Here is a 20,958-nt window from a genome sequence, read left to right on the forward strand (position 1 = left end):
ACTCTTGTCAAAGTAGACGAAGTTAACGCTATCAAATTGTGTGGTTCTCTTGCTTGCACAATTTCTAGCTATTACCCTAAACAATTACTTGATCCTGATGACAATGTCCCAAAGTGCTAGTTCTAGTGGAAAATTGTGAAGTTTGTTGCATGCATGTGTCTAGGTTGTTGAGTGTAGAGGGGATAGGAGGAGGTTTCTTACGCAGCCGAACCAAGTCTTGGGGCGACATACCTGGTCACACTCTAGCAGATGAGACTGAGGCTGTATATATGGGTGACACAAAATTTTGACGCTACACTTTTCAGTGCCTTTATCCTATTATCTCTTCATCAAAACTTCTAGTTTTCAAAGTCTATGTAACCATCATGAAAGCTATTGTTCTGCTTTCTACATGTTTGCAATATATGTGCAAATGCTTAGAATTTAGATTATAATTTGCTCCACACAATAGGCATTAGCTCTGGCTCTCATTATCTTTTGGGGGTAAGCTCTAGATCTTTTGACATCTAGAAACTATGTTCACATTGTCATTTAATTTGTATAATAATGTCAAACACTGTCAAATACTACACATTTTCCCTTAAAAAATTATATTCCATTTTCTTTACTTTCCGTGGACATATACATATATGATTGAGCCGTGACCATATTGACGTGACGACATTTGATTTCTAACTCACAAGCATAGTTATTAGAGTTGACCAGGACCTAACTGATCCTTCGAGCTGTAGTACAAGATAGCCTGTACAATCAAATAAAAAAGAGGCCTTTTGGTTTAGAATCTATACTACAAGGATTCATAGAAATTGAAACATTTCTCACCAAAATTAGTCCCTATACCCATCTCACAAATCACCACTTTGAGATCCACATGTAAGACTAAAAGTTTGATAGGAGACGATGACAGACGGATTTTGTCACGCCCTCCTGTTGTTCGCGATGCCGCGCCCCCCCTCCGACAAAATTTTTTTCACTGCGCGGCTGTCTACCCACCTTGTGTACCTGCGATTCTATTGGCCCGGCAGCTTGCCATAACAGCGCCCGCGGCCCGTCAATCACGCCGCCTGCCCCCCGACGCCCCCATGCCCTCCGCCCCAAATCATGGCCATCCCCGCCGAGCCCCCACCCCGGCCGCCTGCGCCTAGCCCTGCACGCCGCCCGCCTCCCCCACCCCACGGCCATGATCGAGCGCCCCTCCTCCCTGGCGGCTCGCCTCCCCATGGATCTCGCTACGCCTGTCCTTGCCCCGGTGGGCACCCGTGCGCGGCTCAGCACGTGGCAGCGACGGCAGTGGGGTCGCCGCCGTTCAGCTGCGGCGCGGGGCCGGTCGGTGGCAGCGGAGGAGGCCGCCGCGCCCATGGCGGCAGCGGGAAGAGGAGCAGCTCGGGCCGGCCGCACCTCTCCCTTCCCAATCCCCCCACCGCCGGCGTAGTGGTGCAAGGGCTCGGCGTCCACGTACCTCACTGCCGGCGAGATCTCCGGCCTCGTCGCGCTTGTCCTCGAGGTAATCTCCCGATCTCCTTTCTCCTCCAATCCTCCCGCTCCTCCCTGGCCGGCACAAGCAGATGACTTCAATGGCGCAGCTCGTGGCTGCCGGCTCTTCACCCGGGCTCCTGCGGCCCCGCTCCTCCCTCCTCTGCAAGGCGGCGGCGGGGCGTCGTGCACTTCTACAACTCTGATGACTTCCCTGTTGCGTGGCGCCTCCGCATCTTCCTCCTCTACAAGGCGGCGACGCCCCTCCACTTCACGCCCTCCAAGGTGGCCCAGCTCGGCCGCCGATCCGGAGGTCTGCAAGACCCCGTCCTCGCCGCCTGCCATTCAACTTCTACTGCCGGTGAGGACTGACTTTCCGATTGTGCCTCCATCTTGTTTATCAGGAGGCCGGCTGCCTTTTGCATGCCTGCTAGGTGTTCGATAATATGACAATGTGCTATGTTACTCCTTGCTTCTTTGTTCTTTGTTTGGCAATCCTTTAATTTTAGATCACTTCCATGAATCTTGGTACAGGATTGGTAGAAGCACAAGAATTCAAGAGTGTCATAGCACACCCACATTTTCCTGTACAATTTTCAGAGTGCCATGACCATTTTGTTGTTGTTGCTGTGAACAGTGCTACAATGATGGAGGGACATCGAGCAGGTCACCTCAAGTGCCAGGTCTTGACCAATTTGTTCCATCTACAGTACGGTTAAGATAAGCTATTTAGCCGACACACAATGGCTTTTATTCAATCAGTCATATGAATCTTCCTTTACTCATAATGCTGGTGATTTCGGATCTATACTTCGGTTGGCTGATTATTTCTTTGCAGGATAAACTACTTTGGATGTCTAAATCGATTGTGATGTTTAGCTCACTGTTATTGCGTCTCCCGATAGATTGCGCTTACTTGCAGGAGCCAGATGTGACATATGTGATGAAGAGCTTTTGCTTTGTATGTGCTTATTGGAGTTCGCGTGCTATATCAGTTCCTGAATTTGCCAAAAGTACTTTTTGGATGGAAGTTGTTTTAATTCTGAATATTAATATCCTCTAACTATATATTCACTTTGTTGCTTCCTGACTTGGGTACCTGCTCGGGGACAATGAGGGATTCGTTCAGCTTGTCCTCTCATAGTCACTGAGTCACAGGTCAGGTTTTTTCAGAAGAGGTGTGTTATCTTGTTGGATGGGATTTCTTCTTCCGAAGAGAAAAGATGAAACTAAAAAGGTTAGTGGCTCAGTGCTGCCCTCTATCCGTGATTTGAAGGGTTGACATACAGGAAGTCTCATCAGGTGTTTACTGGGTAAATCTCATCAGGTGTTTCTGAATTTGGTTGAATTAATTTGGATGTACAAATTATTTCGAAGTTGATCTGTATGGCTTCTGAATTCAGTATGACACAAACCAGGATGGTGCTTCACTTTCTTTGGTGTTTAATATTAAGTTTAATAGAGTTCTAGCTACATTTTCTTTGAGTATTCGAATGATACTGAATGTTTCAGCTTGCTGCCGTATTCCACCAGTAGAAAATAGGAGGGACTAAAACATATGCTTGAAATTATCATCTATGCTCAATTTTTGTAAGAATTTGCTTATCTAGGAGATGATTAATTTCAAGGTTGGTTTGCTCATGAGATTGCTAGAGCATGGTACCATTTCAGACAAGCTAATGCATGTTCATATTGCATTCTCTAAAATATTTAACCTGTTGTTTGTTTAATGTTTTTAGGATGTATTGATTTAATCGTGGTTAATGCTTGTTTATATTTGTCTATTTAATATCTACAGTTCTGGATGTTAAAAAATTATGAAATTTATGAGGTAGCTTACTCTTTGCATGTTAGTTCACTGTAAAAATTTCAGAACCAGAAGCTATGTGTATGTTTGTAAATCTATTTTTGTTCTGTTTGTCTTGCTAGGGCTAAATTAAATATTTTCTGTTGTCAATAAATGTTGGAAAAATATTGTTGCATGCCTTATCAATAACTCATCACACTGGTAAATTTTGGTTACAAGTTTAAGGCTGCAAGTCATGTTTCTGCTTTTGTTTAGTTGCTAGCCATAGCTTTTCTGTTTGTAAAGCTATAGGTTTAATTTCAGTAAATCATGTTGACCTGGCTTAAGTTTTGTTAACTCTTTTAAAAACTAGAATGTAGGTTACTTTTATATCGTTTGGTTCCATGTATCTTGTTAGTTAAATGAGTTATCCTAGTTGCTCTTTCTTGTTTTATGTCTTTGCTTGGTCGTTCTAAATAAGTTAGTAATACTTCTTGTAGGAAACACTTCAGGCTATAACAAATTGAATGAACTCTCATGGTGTAGCACCAACCCATTTTGTCTTTTGAGCTTGTTTGCGGTGCTTACTTGATAAATGATTGCCCAGTCAGGCCTTTCTTGTCATTGCATTGCATCCTGAGCACTAATGCATCATGTGTTGTTTTCTTTATGTTCATGCACTCGCCTCGTTGCATATCATTTAGGTACGCTAGACGTACAATGTGTGGACGTGGAGCACGTGCTGACGAAACCGAACCACAAGACGGTGTTGGGTGGACGCATCCTGAAGAGAGAAGGACCTGCTAGAGCAACCAAAGACCCGGCTCAAAGTCAGAAGGGCCCAAGGCCTTGTTAGTACTAACACTGACTTAGTGTTATCCCAGGCAAGCCCCGGAGCATAACCCTTAATTTTAGTATTTAATGTTTACTATATAATTATTGTGCATTTACGTTTCTAGGAGTTGATTGGAACCTTAGATGCATAATCCCTAAGCTTCCTCAGTTACTCTACTAGTGCGCAGGTCGTTAGTACTGCAATGCTTAAATAGGTTTCGGTAGAAGTCGAGTGATTCCTGTCACTCGCGAGTTATAGGATCTTGTTACTTATGGCAAAGTTGTTGGAGAAAGAATTGATGAGGAAAGAGAAATGGAGACCGGGCGGAGATGAATATGATTATGGATATGAAATGGATGAAGAGTAAGCCTTCGCCTGTGTCGATTAAGGCCCGTACCGTTGTCTGGCCCTGCTGATCGAGTTCGAACAGTACTAACCACATGCCGGGAGTAGGAGGTAGTCGAAACCGGTAAGCTCAGTACCATATGCGCACCGGTAGGCGGACTTGATACTGTCTTCACCAATGGAGCTAGTATAGAAACTCATGGCTGACCCGTCGTTGGTATCGGTGGGGCTAGCAGTCCCGGGTCGCAGGGCAGTTCGGCTATTTGGTGTGCATATGTGAAGGGTTGCCACGTATGGTCCGACAGGGCCTATATGTGACGTGTGTGTTAGGTCCACCTTGCAAGGTTAAATCGGATCGATTTGCCGTCAGTCGCTCTCGGATATGAGCACCTTGATCGCAGCACCGTATCGTAGTAAGGAAATGGAACATGAAGGATATTTGGAAATGATTTTCTGAATTAATATTCAATATTTACCATGTTTGCTTTAGCTATGCAAATCTTATCTGATAATTTATCTATATAGAATCTTGAGCTAAAATATTGAAAGTAAGGATCCACCCTTAGATGCTTTTCCGCAAAACAAACCCACCAGCCCAAAAGCCTTGCATATCTAGATAATGGGCTAAGTATACCCATGTCGGGTAAGTCTTGCTGAGTATTAGTATACTCAGGGTTTGTTGTTACCCTATTTCAGGTGTAGCTGTTGCTGGTTGGAGCTAACCAGGATTCACATTGGTGGGCTCGATGTGACGTCCTCACGTCATCGTAGTTATCGTTGTTTTTCTAAACTAAGCTTTTATTTAATTTCCTGCTGCATTTTGAACTTTGATATTTTACGTAAACTTGTTTGTAAAACTCCTCATTGTAAATTAACTTTGAGAACTTTTGTCTGCTTGTAATCATCTGTGCTCGTCTTCATGCGAGACTTTCAGTGTTTTTCGATCCTTAACCCGACAGACGACCGGATTACACCGTTTTAAGTGCGTGATAACTTGATTAACCATTAAGATGATAGTTAGCACACTTAAGCCAGTTTAATTTGGACGGTTCTGTTACATTGCGGATCATGAATTTCTTTGCAACAGCTGAACATGTCTGGCCACGCCGAGAGAAACACACGCTGCGAGATCTTTTTCTTATCCATTGCTACAAGTAATGGATAACTAGACCCATTTATAAATAGCAGTTTAAATTGATCATCCATGGCTGGTTTGCACTCTGATAGTGCAACCACCTAGATCAAAGATTGATAACTAGACCCATTTATAATAGCAGTTTAAATTGATCAAAGTTGCCTATATTTTTTATGGATATTTTGTTGTGCACTCACGTAGTTTTTCTTACCTTTTTCTTAAAAGCATTTTGCATATCACTATTCAACTTACGTCTGCTAATTATGGCATAAAAATTGAATTTTACCTCATGGTAACAAATGGGAAATTTCTGAAAGAATTCAATGCATGCTGCTTGTTTGTATGCTTTTGATAAGTTCTTTTGATTAGTTATTGATTATGTAATAATTGTTTATTTTTTTCTGAATAGAATTATGTGATGTTGCACTTAAATATATTTATTTTTTAACCCATAGCGTTAGCACTTAAATAATAAATGCATAGCTTTGTGTGTTTAATAATAACTTATGCCTATTTATAGTTTTTGAAGATGCTTGATAAATATAAAATTATTCTTTACTAAGTTTTTAGTAACATGTGTGTGCTGCACCTACTAGAAAAATTTAATTTTTTTTTGAGATTTTGATGATATGTGGAGATAATTGTACAAGATTTTGAAAGCTTAAGGATTTTAGTTACCATTCCTCCTCTGTATTCAGGTGTTGCTAACAGGCCACTTAAAAATAACCCCACTGTCATTCTTTTCTATATCTACAAATCTGCTATGGCACAGCTTGATGGTCGATGTTGTATCTGTAGTAATTTAGATTGGTCCAGCGAATTACAGGTTGCTTAATCTGCGTGGAACAATATAATAAGGATACCAAGTTGGTTTTTTGTTTTTTCCACTGATATCATAATTTTTGCTTTTCTATAACACAATACTCTTCATGTATCATAGAGCCCTAGCACCTTGTAACCCATTATAAAGATGAGAGATGTAAACTATTCATCGAGCGGACACCCAGGACCATATTATTATGGCAACTAATTTCATTGCTGACGAGTACAATTTTATCAAATATTAATCATTTATTTGTTTACTCGTACATATATGCAATATGTATTTTTTTCAAACCATACACTTACTGGATGTTTGGCGGCATCTGAACAAACTTCAATCTCTTTGATCAATGCTGGAGGATACCTATAGGGTCAGCACTAGATGGTGATTTAGTATTATTATTGATTATTGATATTTGTTTAAAAAATATTCATGCTACGTCATCAACACTTATAGTTTTTTTATTGCAGATGTTAGATTAGCATACACACAGATATTGTCTTGCATGATGGCATCAAATTTACGGTTGTGGCTTGAGCTGAGGAGCTAAACAGTTATATGATGTACCATGCTCAAGTTCTGAAGATTAAAATTCTACAGCAAAATATATGCACGAGTACATAACTAGCAGCTCGAGTCTTCTAGGAATATAAAAACTAAGGAATATTTGCAAAAGTCCATTTAGTTTATATAGAGTGATTGGTCCAGTATCAATAAACAAGGTTAATTTCTTTAGTAGTCATTTCTTGTAATGAAATTATTTTTTTAAAACATTTTTCTACGTGCTTGTTACTACCTTATACATATCATTTACCTATTTTTTATAATTGTATGCTTTTTCCATATTTTGAATATTTTATCTATTTTCACCACTACTGAGACCTCGTTACTTGTTGTCACCGAATATAGTTTCTAAAAATGTTTGTGGTAGCTAAAATTTAGTGTGGTTATTTTTTTCGCAACATTGTTCTTTAAACACGTGCGTGCACACTACTAGTTAAGGTAAATGAAGTGTAACTACTGGTTGAACCCACTAACCAGTGAACCGACACCTGAAGCGGTTCAACGACCATTTGATCCGGTTTTTGTTCTTTGGATGGACCACTGTTCAAGCTACCTGAGAGGTTTAGGTTAACATCTGCAATGTTTTCAGTAGGCGAAGATGTTGAGATGGAAAAAGTGCTTGATTGATAATTTAATTCGTGCAGCTGATTTCAGCGTATTGATGTGATAAGATTATATATTACCTTCTATTAAAACTGGCAACATTTCGCTGCGCCTGCATTGTCAAAACCACACATTTGTTGCTGGTTGGTTACTTCTAAGTTTTTGTAACGTCATTAGATCAAACAATCTCATCTTTGATACATTTTCTTACTTTATTTGATCTCTGCAAAGATAGGGATCGTTTGTCATTAGTTTACTGGTTTTAGTGTTACTACTTTCGTCCCAGATTACAATTCATTTTGATTTTTAGATACATTTTCATCACATAACAAAATATATGTATTTATAAAAAATGCATAGTAAAAATATATGTATCTAGAAAAGTCAAAAGAAATTGTAATTTGAGAAGGGGTAGTTAACCGCTGTTGGTGTGAGGATTGTTTGTGAGGAATTGCTTGTTGGTAGTGGTTTTGAGAATCAACGTTGTCGCAAAGCTGGGTCTAAGTCCTCTATATTTTTATGGGTATTTGCACTATGCATTGTTGAAAAAGTATCATAAATTTTTTTGTCAGTACTATTTTGTACTCAAAATAAAAACACACCGTAAAATGGGGGCATTTATTCATCGTAGCTCAGATTGGGACTCATCCAATCGCAGTTGTGCCCCTGCCACGCCCTCTAGCCACCGTCCAAGTGGCGTTGCCACCTCTGGTTCGCCTCTGCCACCCACCCCCATCCAGCGACGTCAAGCTCCCCCACCCTAGTTTTGGCTCACAGGTTATCCCCCTACCGCCGGCATCCCTGCCGCCTTGCTACCCCGCCCTCGTAACCCGCCTCTACCACCGGACTTCCAGACACCCCATCCCCCTCTTCTAAGGTTGCCGGTGGCCATCGAACCCTGGCAACCCGACACCCAAAAGTCCCGAACTCCGACCGCTGCTACATTCAACGAGGAAGATGAACGGGAGCCGCCGCGGCCTTATGCGATGTGGCGACTCCACCCGCGATGAATAGATTTGCCACACTTTGGATGCGTGTTTAACAAACAGAGACTCCCAAAGCCAGAGTCCACGTCTCCACGACCACGAAGGCACAAACAGCAGCGCAACTAATCATCAGCCGGGCCCCAATGGTTGGCAGCATCCCGTTTGTTACTGAAGCTAAAAATGGAAAAGTACAAGGAAGGCAACGGCTCCCATCCTGGAAATGTGGCATGGCGCTCTGCGTGTTGGAGGTTGGCGCAATGTGACGAAACCTGCGCTTTGAAGCCTACTTCCCTTTCCTCCGCCTCCGCGGTTCGGTTTCAACCCCTTCTCTTCTTCCGCAGAAGAACACGGAGAAAAGGAAGGTGCGCCAGGACGACCCAATTTCTGCGCGTTTTGACGCCTTTTGATCGATCGGCTTGTTGATCTTCTGCTCTCTGGCGCAGGGGTTCATCACGACGGCGGCGGCGAGGAGGTGCGCCATTGCAATCCAATCCCGGCCCACCCTCTCGAGGGTGAGGTGATCATCCTCGCCGGCCGGGAGAGAACTCCATCCTCGTTAAACATTAATAATCATGGCGTCGCCGCTAGACAACATGCTCGGCACGTCGGCAGGCTCGGTCGATTCCTCGGGGTCACCGTCACCACCAAGCGACGACACGTCGTCGCCGCCACCGTCCAGCTCGCCGCCGTCCACGCCGTCGGCGCCACCGTCCAACTCCTCCGCCTCGGGCTCGCCACCGCCTTCGCCGCCCTCACCGTCGCAACCCGCGGCGTCGCTGTCGCCTCCAACGGCGACGACGCAGAATAGCAGCGCGTTGTCACCCCCGGCGCCAGCGGACAGAGGCTTGCCGGCAGCGCCGTCAAGGGGCTCCCCGTCCCCGCCCGCTGCCAAGCGCGGCGCCGGCGAATCCGACAAGAGTGGCCACAGCAAGAGCGGGAGCAGCGGCAACGGGTCACCGCCGGTGGCCGCCATCGTGGCCGGCGTGGTGATCGGGGTCCTGGCCTTCGGCCTGCTGATGTGCATCGCCGCGTGCGTGTGCTGCGCACGGAGGAGGAGGAGGAAGAAGCCCCCGCACATGAACATGCCCTACTACACCGACGAGCACGGTACACCCTCGGCGTCCGCGCGCTGGCACGCCGATGGCGAGGGTGAAACTGGCTAACATGGCGGTGCCGCGCGTGTGCGTGCAGGGAACGTGTTCTACGCGAACAGCATGCCCAAGTGGAAGAACAGCACCGCGATGATGGACCACGGCGGGGGCTGGCACGCCCCGTACTCGCCGGCGAGCGGGGACATGAGCGGCTCGCACGGGGCGGGGCAGATGCCGTCGTCGGCGACGTCCCCGGGCATGCCGCCGCTGGGGTTCTCCAAGAGCTCCTTCTCGTACGACGAGCTGGCGGCGGCGACGGGCGGGTTCGCGTCGGCGAACGTGCTGGGGCAGGGCGGGTTCGGGTACGTGTACAGGGGCGTGCTCCCGGGCAGCGGCAAGGAGGTGGCGGTGAAGCAGCTCAAGGCCGGGAGCGGGCAGGGCGAGCGCGAGTTCCAGGCCGAGGTGGAGATCATCAGCCGCGTTCACCACCGCCACCTCGTCTCCCTCGTCGGCTACTGCATCGCCGGGTCCTCCCAGCGCCTGCTCGTCTACGAGTTCGTGCCCAACAAAACGCTCGAGCACCACCTCCACGGTCAGTGCGCGGTGATGACACACTGCTCCTGCGATTCCTCCCCTGATTCTGATTGGTCGTCGTGATGCTTGCGCGCTGGGTGCAGGGAAGGGCGTGCCGGTGATGAACTGGACGACGAGGCTCGCCATCGCGCTCGGCTCCGCCAAGGGCCTGGCGTACCTGCACGAAGACTGTAAGCTCCGAACAAATTGCTTTGCTCCCTGATCTTCTCTGTTCTTTGACATCTTTCCCTGCTAATAATGTGCATGGTGAAACACAAATTAAGGCCACCCCAGGATCATCCACCGAGACATCAAGGCCGCCAACATCCTCTTGGACGAGAATTTCGAAGCTAAGGTAAGCGCTGTGTACTGAACAAACAAACAAATCAAGACCAGTCGGAGTGAAATTGTAAGAGCTCGTTCGCATTGGTCACCCCAGGTCGCGGATTTCGGGCTGGCCAAGCTGACCACGGACACCAACACGCACGTCTCCACGCGCGTCATGGGAACTTTCGGGTGAGCAGAGTACTGCAGATAGAGAGTTCGGTGACACGAAGGTTGCGGCAAAGCGCACGCACGGGATGACTGGCCGGCTGCTCGCGTGCGTGCAGGTACCTGGCCCCGGAGTACGCGTCGAGCGGCAAGCTCACGGACAAGTCGGACGTGTTCTCCTTCGGCGTCATGCTCCTGGAGCTCATCACCGGCAGGCGCCCGGTTGACCCCACCAACTACATGGAGGACAGCCTTGTTGATTGGGTAAGCTAGCTAGCCAAGCCGGTCTCCCGGCCTCTCCAGATAGAGCCGCCATCTCCGTACTGCCTCGCCGCTGCCGCCATTGCTGGCTGCAAGCGTTTGATGCACGCTCGATCTCTCACGCTCGCGATGGCGATCGATATGATGCGCAGGCGAGGCCCCTCCTGGCGCGCGCCTTGTCCGAGGGAGGCAGCTTCGACGAGCTGCTGGACCCGCGGCTGGAGAACAAGGTCGATCGGCTGGAGCTCGAGCACATGTGCGCCGCCGCCGCCGCCGCCGTCCGCCACTCCGCCAAGCGGCGCCCCAAGATGAAACAGGTGAGCCAGCTGCAGCCTCAGCTTCTGAAGCCTTGGAGCTCATCATCGTGAAGAGTCACGGTGTCTAGATTCTAGAACAGCGCAAATAACTTTTGTTCTTCTTCTTCCCTCACGTCGCGTCCATACCATCGACCGGGTGTGCAGATCGTTCGTGCCCTGGAGGGCGACGCGTTGCTGGACGACCTGAACGAGGGGGTGAAGCCGGGGCAGAGCATGATGTTCAGCTCCAGCTCGGAGTACGACGCCGGCGGCGGCAACTACACCTCCGACATCAGCAGGTTCAGGAAGGTGGCCTTCGAGAGCGGCGAGTACAGCAACGAGTACAGCGCGACGAGCGAGTCCGGGGAAGCGCCGGCGGCGCCCCGTCGGCAGCAGCATCACTGATCGTCTCGAGCGGCGGCGCGTGAGAGCTCGTCGAGATGCTAGCCTGTGGTGTGACATACCAAAAGTAATCGGCAAGTCGATTGTTGGGTAGTATGAGATGTACCCCCCATCAGCGTGTATATAATATACGAATCTGTGTGATTCTATGATGGTCATACTTCCTGGACGTCAAGACGTACTTGAGGACACAACACAGGCCCGTGGTCTCGAACTTGGAAGACACTTTGGCACCTCCGTGATCGAATCCACGTTCCACCTCTTGTACAGTTTTGGAACTGTGTCTCTCTAACCAAATACAAAGCGCCTTTGCATTTAGAATTGACAATTGAACATTCGTGCAATGTGTTCTGGTATTAAAATGTTCATCCGAGGGGCTCGTGACAGTAAGACTGGATCTAGGTTTTCTTGAGATAGTGTTTGTCTATATGTATCGAATAATCGGATGATATATGGATGAAAGCGGTTAATAAGGTTGAATGATTCAGGATGACAATGGGTCGGCTTGGATCTGGCTTTGGACCTAGCCCCTATGGCCTCAAGGCCAACTTCTGAGGCCATGGGCAGACCCAAATCAATATTTTGTATATGGCCTTGATAGCCCAATAGGTATCACGGATCGGTCCAATCAAACTTATGCATATACAATCATTTCAGCAGCATCGTTTGGACAATTGATTTCATTTTTTATCCTAGATTATTGATTATTCACACTGAAGGCGACATGCCATAAAAAATTGGATTAATAATGGAACCCGTTTTTTTTTTGTTCTCCTGTTAAGAAACCACATATCAGAGGTAGCTTGCAGTCGCACGCAAGAAAATGCATCCTTCATTTTCAATCGAGTAAGCATCATGTCTGAATGCAAGACTGTCAACACTCATAGTGTTCTGATTAAAATTTAAGAATGATGTGAATTTGAAAGCACAACTGTCATATGACAGCGCTGAACAATATTTTGCCATAGTCCAAGTTTATCCTTAGCTCAGTGATCATCTAGGACCCAAGGCAATGATACGGCAACGAAATGATGGAGAAATTCACACCTGTAGAAGCTCCTCAAAGATGGAGATATGTAATCAAAAAGCACAGACTGGAGACAAAGAAACGCAGATATAGTGCATACGAAATTCACCTCAAACAGAGCAATGAAACCTGGTGCAGCATAAGAGAATGCCCCAAAAAAAGCTCTAGGAATCTGGTGCTTGAATTACCGTCTCCTCTGACCATGATAATCACGGGCATGCTTTCCTTTAGACTGCACTTGAGACTGGAGTCGCTAAGCAATGCAAGCTCACACCTCGGCATGGCAAATTGGAAATGCACGAGATGGCTACACGGGGAGAGGGGAAAGAAAGGAGAGACAAGAAGCTGATTGGAGGGGAGGAGCCTAGCGGCACACGCACACGTACCGGCTCTAAATGGATCATTTCTCATTTGAGACGGATCCGGTGGCCCATTGGCCTCGCTATTGTAGGTCGGGCCAGCGACCCAATGAGTCGACCCGGTCTATTCTCATCTTGATGAATGATCCTCTACACATTTGGTTTAGTGTACTAGCGCATCCAGAATATTCTTTCAACCTAAGAGTACTTGGACTGAGATGGTGTACCATCCGGTTGGAGGAAAATTGCTGTTCCGTAGAGGATATTCCAATTATTATAAGCAATTAAAAAAATGAAAAAAAGACAAAAATCAGGCCTAAGTAACATCTGATAACACATCCCCACCGCCAGTCTCGCACTCTCACCCTCACCTCAGTCTCCCACTCGACGCACCCAAACCCAAAGGTTCCAAGTGCAAAAAGGGCGCGCAACCACCAACCAGAATCCGTATCCAGCGTCGCGTCGCGTCCCGTCCCGAGTCGCCGGATCGGCGACCCCCACCGCACCGGCGCACGCACCACGGGCACGGGGTCACCCTCCTCCCGGGCAAAACGATCTGGGCCCATCGTCCTTCCCCGCCCGAGCCAACAACACCCCGCCACCCGCGAACCAGCAGGCCATGCCTCGCTCCCTCGTCGGCGGTGACCTGGCGGGACCGGACATGGCGCAGCCGTACATGAAGAAGGACGACGACGACGAAGAAGGTGATCCACCTCTCCTCCCTCCTCCTCCACATAAACCCTACCCCCGTTCCTCCCGCTGCCTTCTCCCGGGCACGATCCGCGAGCAGCTGCCTGCGCTAGCGTGCCGGATCTGGCGCGATCTCGCGTCGTGTCTCCTTGCGGAATCCGTTGTTGCATCTTCAGGGGTGCGGACTATGACGACGCTTTGCTGGTCGGGGAGGGGAGATCGTTCGCGGGATTTGGCTGGGAATTGGGGCGGGAGGGCTCGGAGTTACCTGGATCTGGAGTGCCTCCCTTCGCGGCATCGCGCCACCTTGGTGCATCTGATCGGGCGGGCGGTCTGCTTCGCGTAGCTGTTTCCTAGTCCCCCTTGCGACATGGAGATGCTCTAACCCATTAATCGGAACCACTTTTTTCCAGCATTGGAGCTTCACGCGCATATTTTCGTTTAGATCCTTAGTCTAGTTGCCTCATTGTGAATTCCGTGGCACCATTATAGTAATGTTCCTAACCAGAAAGCCCGAGTGCTTGATGAAATCAACCATTTGCTACCTTACAATGATAAAATATTTATTTAGTAATATCAGGTGGGTTTGAGCCCCCCCTGTAGGTCCTAAGAGTAATTTTATTCTTCTGTTTTTATGTTTGTTACAAAATGCTTTCAACTTGTTTCATCTTCATGAACTGTGTGCACATGGGTTTTGCAGTCGAGTATTCGCCATTCTTTGGGATTGAGAAGGGGGCTGTTCTGCAGGAGGCAAGGGCTTTCCACGATCCACAACTTGATGTCAGACGGTGCTCACAAGTAAGAATTGATTGCACTTTCTCCCATTTTGACTCTCTTTATAGTTTATAGCAGAGTAGATGAGGTATATATTTTGACCCTCCTATCCTCGTGACTTTGTTCTTTGCTTCCTGTCTTATTTTGAATTTTGTTACAGGTTATCACCAAGCTGTTGTATTTGCTTAATCAAGGAGAGACATTCACAAAGGTATGGTACACACCAGCCGCATAGTAATGAGTTGTGTAGTTTGTGCGCGCGTGCATTTGTTTATTCAAAGAAGCCAAACTGTTTGAATGGGGGAGAAGACATATTGAACTGTGCATGTTTCTATTACAGGTTGAGGCCACCGAAGTCTTCTTTGCAGTAACAAAGTTGTTCCAGTCTAGTGATGCTGGTCTTAGGAGGCTAGTGTATTTAATGATCAAAGAGGTTTCTACATCATCAGATGAGGTTAAATAAATGATGTTTCTCAGATGGATACAAACTTATTTCATGCCATTCTGATTCTAAGGTGTTTGAGCTTCATGTTTGTAACAGGTCATCATAGTCACAAGCTCATTGATGAAAGATATGAACAGCAAGACGGATATGTACCGTGCCAATGCTATTAGAGTTCTTTGTAGAATAATTGATGGCACCCTACTTACTCAAATTGAGAGATATTTGAAGCAAGCTATTGTTGACAAAAATCCAGTGGTTGCTAGTGCTGCTCTTGTTAGTGGCATCCACCTTGCTCAGGTACTGCTATAATTGTACTGCATTTATCCATCTCTTGTTTAAGGTTACGTAATATCATCTTTTATTTACAGGCAAACCCAGAAATTGTGAAAAGATGGAGCAACGAAGTCCAGGAAGCTGTTCAATCAAGAGCTCCTCTTGTCCAGTTTCATGGTCTTGCTCTTCTTCACCAGGTATAATCTTATTCTTTTGGTCCAGTTAAATTTAGAAGCAAGTGCAAAAGAAAGAGAATACAAGATGCCTATTCTGCATTAAGGGCTGTTCGTGGAATTTATCCTTTTTTATCCAAGTGAAGGGTGAATTACATCATGGTATACCTCTCTGGTCTTCGGATGAACGATGTTTTGTCAGATGTGTATACCTCTCTGGTCTTCAGATGAACGATGGTTTGTCAGATGGAACTGCCGATTGAGTTTGTGTAGTACTAGTAGAAAATAATTTTCTCTGAATATCATACATATGCACATTCACACCCACCAAAAAAGGCAAGCTAGTTGTTTTTACTAAACCAGGCATGTTAAAGATGCAACAAAAATTTATAGTTTGTATCCTCCATTTGTCTGTTAATGCCCTAGGAAGGCATTTTTCTTTTGTTCCACTTGAGGCCTTGTCCCTAATGCATTATACTTAATAGATTTGGTGATGGTGGGCGTGATCTCTGCATGTCATATGCTTTGTAGCATGCCTGTCAGAAATAGGTTGTGGTTGCTTTAGCGGAGTGGGTCAGGCATTGCAGGCTACTAACCTGTACGCTACTTGCTGCTGTTAGCTATATCAGTGTTCTGATGATCAGCTTTTTGGGAAAATTTCTTTTGGAGTTTGGGGGCTGTGCTTGTGGCTGTTTTATTAATCTTGGTAATGTGGCTTTAGTTCACACTGATATTTCCCTTAGGTGGTACTGGTAGCCAATATTCTTTTAGGTGATCCAGTTTACTTGAGTTTTACTCATACCCTATTTCGGGCTTTTTGTGTGTTTTGTTCCATTTTACTGCATGTGGTAAATTATCTGGTGTTTCCAATTTTTTGGCAAATGGTAGGTTTTAGTAGGGTGCTTGCGTTGTGGAAAAATTGTATTGTGATGTAATTTCAGATTGAGGCACTTAATATTCTTATTGCTTTTTACAAAAGCCGGGTAGAACCCTTTTCTAAAAAAAGGCACTTAATATTCAGTTCATTCCTCTCCAACTTGCAGATCAGACAGAATGATCGTTTAGCTGTTAGCAAGCTAGTTTCTAGTTTGACAAGGGGATCCGTGCGTTCTCCTCTTGCACAATGTCTCCTGATTCGTTACACAAGTCAGGTAACCCAATAACATATCTTGCATTATTTTTTACTGTATATCTTGCGTTATTGAAAACCATGCAAAATACGTGAATTACTGAAATCCAAAGGGCAATTTGCAGGTTATGCGTGAGTCAAGCATGAACACACAAACTGGCGACCGTCCATTTTTTGATTTTCTGGAATCATCCCTCAGACATAAATCAGAAATGGTGATTTTAGAAGCTGCACGGAAGATAACTGAGATGGATGTTACAAGTCGTGAATTGGCACCGGCAATTACAGTGTTGCAGTTATTTTTGAGTTCATCCAAACCTGTGCTTCGATTTGCTGCTGTCCGGACTCTCAATAAGGTTATCCATATATGTTTTTCAAGCTTAGCTGTTCAAAGATATTTCTGCACTATTAGTTTGTTGATTTGCTCATTATATTGCAGGTTGCCATGACACGCCCTCTGGCGGTGACAAACTGCAATGTGGACTTGGAGAGTTTGATGTCAGACACGAACAGGAGTATAGCAACCCTGGCAATCACTACTCTTCTTAAAACTGGCAATGAATCAAGTGTGGATCGCCTCATGAAACAGATTACCAATTTCATGTCTGACATAGCAGACGAATTCAAGATAGTTGTTGTAGAAGCTATCCGGTCTCTGTGCCTGAAGTTCCCGCTCAAATATCGCTCAATGTATGTGAACAATTGGAATAGTGTTGATATTTTTTTTCTTTTTAAAATTCTTCTGCCTTGACTATTTCATTGTCTTCTAGGTTGAACTTTTTGAGCAACAGTTTGAGAGAAGAAGGGGGCTTCGAGTATAAAAAGGCCATAGTGGATTCCATAATTACTCTGATAAGTGAGATACCAGATGCCAAAGAAATTGGACTACTACATCTCTGTGAATTCATTGAAGACTGCGAATTCACATATCTTTCTAGTCAGGTAACTACAATTATTATGTTATTGCTGTTGATAAAGAATTATTTGTTAGCTTCCAGCTATCATAAGCAATCTTCGTTTGCTGTGGTTATTTGATATTCTTTAAATGCTTATGCTTAGAAAGTGCTTCATAGTTGGAAGTATCTCTCGATTTGATTACACAATATTGCACATGGAAAACCTTATCATGACATACTGATAACTAGTAGAACAATTAAAATGTGCAGCACCAGCTAAGTATCTAAAAGCGGATGTCTAGATGAGCATAAGATGTTTTTGCGCCAAATGACTTTGGGTGGTTTTCTAATTCATATTGTTGGGGAACTCGTCTATTTATGGTGCAAAAACAGCACTGGATATGACAGTTTTTGTAGTAAATTTTTTTAAGGAATCTGTTGTTCTCATTTTGGTTGACGTTTTGAAAAGCTAGTTTCTCTATTGTTTGGTGAGAGTAATATTCTATTATATGTATGTTTGAAAAATGACAATATGGATGCGGAGCATGTAGCAAGTTCAAGTGCTTAGTGTTGTGTTCATTCGCTGTGATAGTGAGAGGTAAGATGAAATGTTTGGGGATTTTTTTTCCATGTAGATATTGCATTTTCTGGGGAATGAAGGGCCAAGGACATCAGATCCAAGCAGGTACATTCGTTACATCCACAACCGTGTGATATTGGAAAATGCCACTGTTCGAGCTAGTGCTGTCAGCACGCTAGCAAAGTTTGGTGCCCTAGTTGATACACTCAAGGTATGTGACATCTTAGATTATTTACTGTCTTTTTATACCATTGTAATTCCTGTGTATTTCTAGCTGATTTAGAATTTCTGTATTTATGTTTCAGCCTCGGATCTTTGTTCTCTTGCGACGATGCCTGTTTGATACTGAAGATGAGGTAATTCTGGGAATCGACTTGTTTTAATATACTTTTGACTTTTGAGCGCATGCCAAACTTTGAAGAATGCTGATGTGGTAGTCTTGCTCAGCAGAGTACTTGATAAATGGACTCTACAGCACAAAAAAAAACCCCAGAATTCCTATGTGTTGTAAAAGTGCCATTGGTCTTTGTTGTTGTAGGTTCGTGATCGGGCTACACTCTATCTCCAAACTCTTGGTGGTGAAGTTGCCATTGGTAACAATGAGAAGGATGTGAAGGACTTCCTATTTGGATCTTTGGATGTGCCACTTGCCAACTTAGAAGCAAGCCTAAGAACCTATGTATGTTTTGGACGAGCATTAAAATTCTGCATGTTTCAACTGAATGCATACCTTTTGCTTATGTCTTCAAGAACTTGACAGGAACCTTCAGAGGAACCTTTTGACATTTCATTGGTGTCGAGGGAAGTCAGGTCGCTACCACTTCAAGAGAAGAAGGCCCCTGGAAAGAAGGCACCTGCTACTGCTGCCGCCCCTGCACCTGTTTCAGCTGTTGATGCTTATCAGAAGATGCTTTCATCCATTCCTGAGTTTGCTGGGTTTGGAAGGCTGTTCAAGGTTTGCATACTATACTTTACAGTGTATTTTGAATTTTGAAAAGCACATATGCTGATTTTCTCAATTTCTGCAGTCCTCTGAACCGGTGGAGCTGACAGAGGCAGAAACTGAGTATGCTGTTAATGTGGTTAAGCACATTTATGACAGCTATGTTGTATTGCAGTACAATTGTACAAACACTATAGAAGAACAACTGTTAGAAGATGTAAGCAGCTACATTTCAAGTATTTTTGTCAAGTTGTAAATTTTAACTCTCTGAACGCTAAGTAAATGTCTTTGCTTCTTTCAGGTCACTGTTTGTGTTGACGCCTCAGATGCTGAGGAGTTTTCAGAAATTTGTTCAAAGCCTCTAGCAAGCTTGCCTTATAGTTCTACTGGGCAAATTTTTGTTGCTTTTGAAAAGCCGGAACGTGTACCTGCTGTTGGGAAATTTTTAAATTTGCTGAAGTTTACTGTTAAAGAGGTAATGTTTCATGTATAATCTTCTCCCAATATCCAACATTAATCATACTATCTCTGTTTTCCATTGATTTCTGTATCATATGAATTTTGTATACATCTGGGATTTCCTATCCAATCCATATGAACTAGCTCATCTGAAAACCCTCTCAGCAATCAGTAACTTTTTAGTTTTACATCCTTTAATTCTATAAGGCCTTTTAACTTAGATGATATCTGAGATATGGGTTTTAATATATGTTAAGCCACTTTCTGTATTGTTCTATAACTGTAAAATACTTAATACCTTCCCACTTTGTCAGGTTGACACATCTACAGGGGAAGCTGATGAGGATGGTGTGGAGGATGAATACCAGTTAGAGGAGTTTGAAGTTGTTGCTGCTGATTATATGCTGAGGGTCCCTGTCTCCAACTTCAGGAATGCCTGGGAAAATATGGACCCAGAGAGTGAGCGTGTCGATGAGTATGGTCTTGGCGTTAGAGAGAGCTTGGCTGAGGCTGTCAGTGCTGTCATTAACATCCTTGGGATGCAGCCGTGTGAGGTCAGCTTCCAATTCTCTATACTTACCTGAGGAAAGCAATTATCAACTTCCATGTGCATCATTACATCTTGAGCATCACAAATAAAGCTCAACACAAGAATCTAGAAGCACGCTGCGTGTCAAATGACACATTATTCATCTACACTTATGTTGGAGTTGAACCTTGATATTCTTATGCTTTTGGTGGGGGGTTGGGACAGTTAATATGCAATAGTCTGATAGTTGGCTGGTCGATGTCCGTGGGCTATACCATTTGATCTGTGTGCATTTATTTGGAATATCAGGACACTTAGATGACTACAATGCCATTACAGTCCAGTGTGGACTAGAGCACATGTCCAAAGCTTGGTTCTCTTGAAGTGGGTAATGAAAGGTTGCTAACTGTTCCAGTAAATCTTTATTTTCAGGGCACCGAGGTTGTACCAAAAAATGCAAGATCACACTCCTGCCTGCTTTCTGGCGTGTTTATCGGTGATGTGAAGGTTCTAGTCAGGTTATCATTTGGGCTCAGTGGGCCTAATGAAGTGGCAATGAAGCTGGCTGTCAGATCAGATGACCCTGAAATCAGTGACAAGATTCACGAGATTGTTGCCAGTGGATAGATCACAACTCATATCTTCTACCAAAACAATGTAGAACCGGTAGATAGCCTTCACCAACACTCGTTTGTGCTAGAAATAGTGGTAATATTTCGATGCTTACAGACTCCTCATCGCTTCGTGAATATTCTCAGATAGCATACTCTGTATTCGTTTCACTTTTTGCTGTACAAATAACTTCAGATGGTAGTTTGCCATAATGTTAATTGAAGTACTGCTTTCATGGAACAGTGGGAGCAGAAATGTACACTTCTATCGTCGTTTGCTTTTATGCGTGCTGAACTGCTGGTGAACTGGAACTCTGTAAGGTGTGGGCTATTCCGAGGTTTTAACTCATGCTTGTGTGCTGTTTTGACTTGTGCTGTGAATGGTGGTGGCTTGCTTGAACTGGG

General features: G+C 44.9%; 3 protein-coding genes across 5 annotated transcripts; all 3 read left to right on the top strand.

Moving 5' to 3' along the window:
* The first annotated feature begins 1,068 nt into the window (after window positions 1-1,068).
* Window positions 1,069-4,594, top strand: LOC120690321 (forkhead box protein D1-like). 3 transcript variants are annotated; one of them, XR_005681709.1, is made up of 5 exons: window positions 1,069-1,504; window positions 1,584-1,834; window positions 2,111-2,434; window positions 2,603-2,710; window positions 3,964-4,594. XR_005681709.1 is itself a non-coding variant. In XM_039972939.1 (3 exons), exons 1-3 carry the CDS (start codon window positions 1,102-1,104, stop codon window positions 2,014-2,016), a joined length of 663 nt encoding a protein of 220 aa, XP_039828873.1. In that variant the 5' UTR covers window positions 1,069-1,101; the 3' UTR covers window positions 2,017-2,695. The 3 variants fall into 3 exon arrangements, 2 of the variants coding, with proteins under 2 accessions (XP_039828873.1, XP_039828871.1); XM_039972939.1 differs by lacking the exon at window positions 3,964-4,594 and having other exon boundaries at window positions 2,008-2,695; XM_039972937.1 differs by lacking the exon at window positions 3,964-4,594 and having other exon boundaries at window positions 2,111-2,695.
* A 4,528-nt stretch (window positions 4,595-9,122) lies between these two features.
* On the top strand, window positions 9,123-11,890 carry LOC120690318 (proline-rich receptor-like protein kinase PERK5). The gene is made up of 8 exons (XM_039972933.1): window positions 9,123-9,657; window positions 9,742-10,233; window positions 10,319-10,405; window positions 10,499-10,569; window positions 10,654-10,730; window positions 10,826-10,970; window positions 11,120-11,284; window positions 11,429-11,890. Exons 1-8 carry the CDS (start codon window positions 9,123-9,125, stop codon window positions 11,666-11,668), a joined length of 1,812 nt encoding a protein of 603 aa, XP_039828867.1. The 3' UTR covers window positions 11,669-11,890.
* A 1,523-nt stretch (window positions 11,891-13,413) lies between these two features.
* Window positions 13,414-20,837, top strand: LOC120690317 (coatomer subunit gamma-1). Its single transcript, XM_039972932.1, has 18 exons — window positions 13,414-13,755; window positions 14,442-14,539; window positions 14,676-14,726; window positions 14,856-14,969; window positions 15,057-15,257; window positions 15,329-15,430; window positions 16,450-16,557; window positions 16,661-16,891; window positions 16,975-17,225; window positions 17,306-17,477; window positions 18,067-18,222; window positions 18,317-18,367; window positions 18,550-18,690; window positions 18,772-18,966; window positions 19,040-19,171; window positions 19,256-19,429; window positions 19,728-19,967; window positions 20,375-20,837. Exons 1-18 carry the CDS (start codon window positions 13,671-13,673, stop codon window positions 20,567-20,569), a joined length of 2,697 nt encoding a protein of 898 aa, XP_039828866.1. The 5' UTR covers window positions 13,414-13,670; the 3' UTR covers window positions 20,570-20,837.
* The last annotated feature ends 121 nt before the right edge of the window (window positions 20,838-20,958 follow it).

This window comes from Panicum virgatum, chromosome 9N, assembly GCF_016808335.1.
Source record: "Panicum virgatum strain AP13 chromosome 9N, P.virgatum_v5, whole genome shotgun sequence".
Classification (NCBI taxonomy): domain Eukaryota; kingdom Viridiplantae; phylum Streptophyta; class Magnoliopsida; order Poales; family Poaceae; genus Panicum; species Panicum virgatum.

What these genes read in the sequence shown, in the direction of transcription:
- LOC120690321 (XM_039972937.1), top strand. Translation starts at nt 1,102, where the DNA reads ATGGCCATCCCCGCCGAGCCCCCACCCCGGCCGCCTGCGCCTAGCCCT. An exon ending in TCGTCGCGCTTGTCCTCGAG is followed by an intron (nt 1,505 to 1,583) that starts GTAATCTCCCGA and finishes TCAATGGCGCAG; the next exon opens with CTCGTGGCTGCCGGCTCTTC. An exon ending in CCATTCAACTTCTACTGCCG is followed by an intron (nt 1,835 to 2,110) that starts GTGAGGACTGAC and finishes TGCTGTGAACAG; the next exon opens with TGCTACAATGATGGAGGGAC.
- LOC120690318 (XM_039972933.1), top strand. Translation starts at nt 9,123, where the DNA reads ATGGCGTCGCCGCTAGACAACATGCTCGGCACGTCGGCAGGCTCGGTC. An exon ending in CTACTACACCGACGAGCACG is followed by an intron (nt 9,658 to 9,741) that starts GTACACCCTCGG and finishes GTGTGCGTGCAG; the next exon opens with GGAACGTGTTCTACGCGAAC. An exon ending in GCTCGAGCACCACCTCCACG is followed by an intron (nt 10,234 to 10,318) that starts GTCAGTGCGCGG and finishes CGCTGGGTGCAG; the next exon opens with GGAAGGGCGTGCCGGTGATG.
- LOC120690317 (XM_039972932.1), top strand. Translation starts at nt 13,671, where the DNA reads ATGCCTCGCTCCCTCGTCGGCGGTGACCTGGCGGGACCGGACATGGCG. An exon ending in GTGGCATCCACCTTGCTCAG is followed by an intron (nt 15,258 to 15,328) that starts GTACTGCTATAA and finishes TTTTATTTACAG; the next exon opens with GCAAACCCAGAAATTGTGAA. An exon ending in TGTTTGATACTGAAGATGAG is followed by an intron (nt 18,368 to 18,549) that starts GTAATTCTGGGA and finishes TTGTTGTTGTAG; the next exon opens with GTTCGTGATCGGGCTACACT.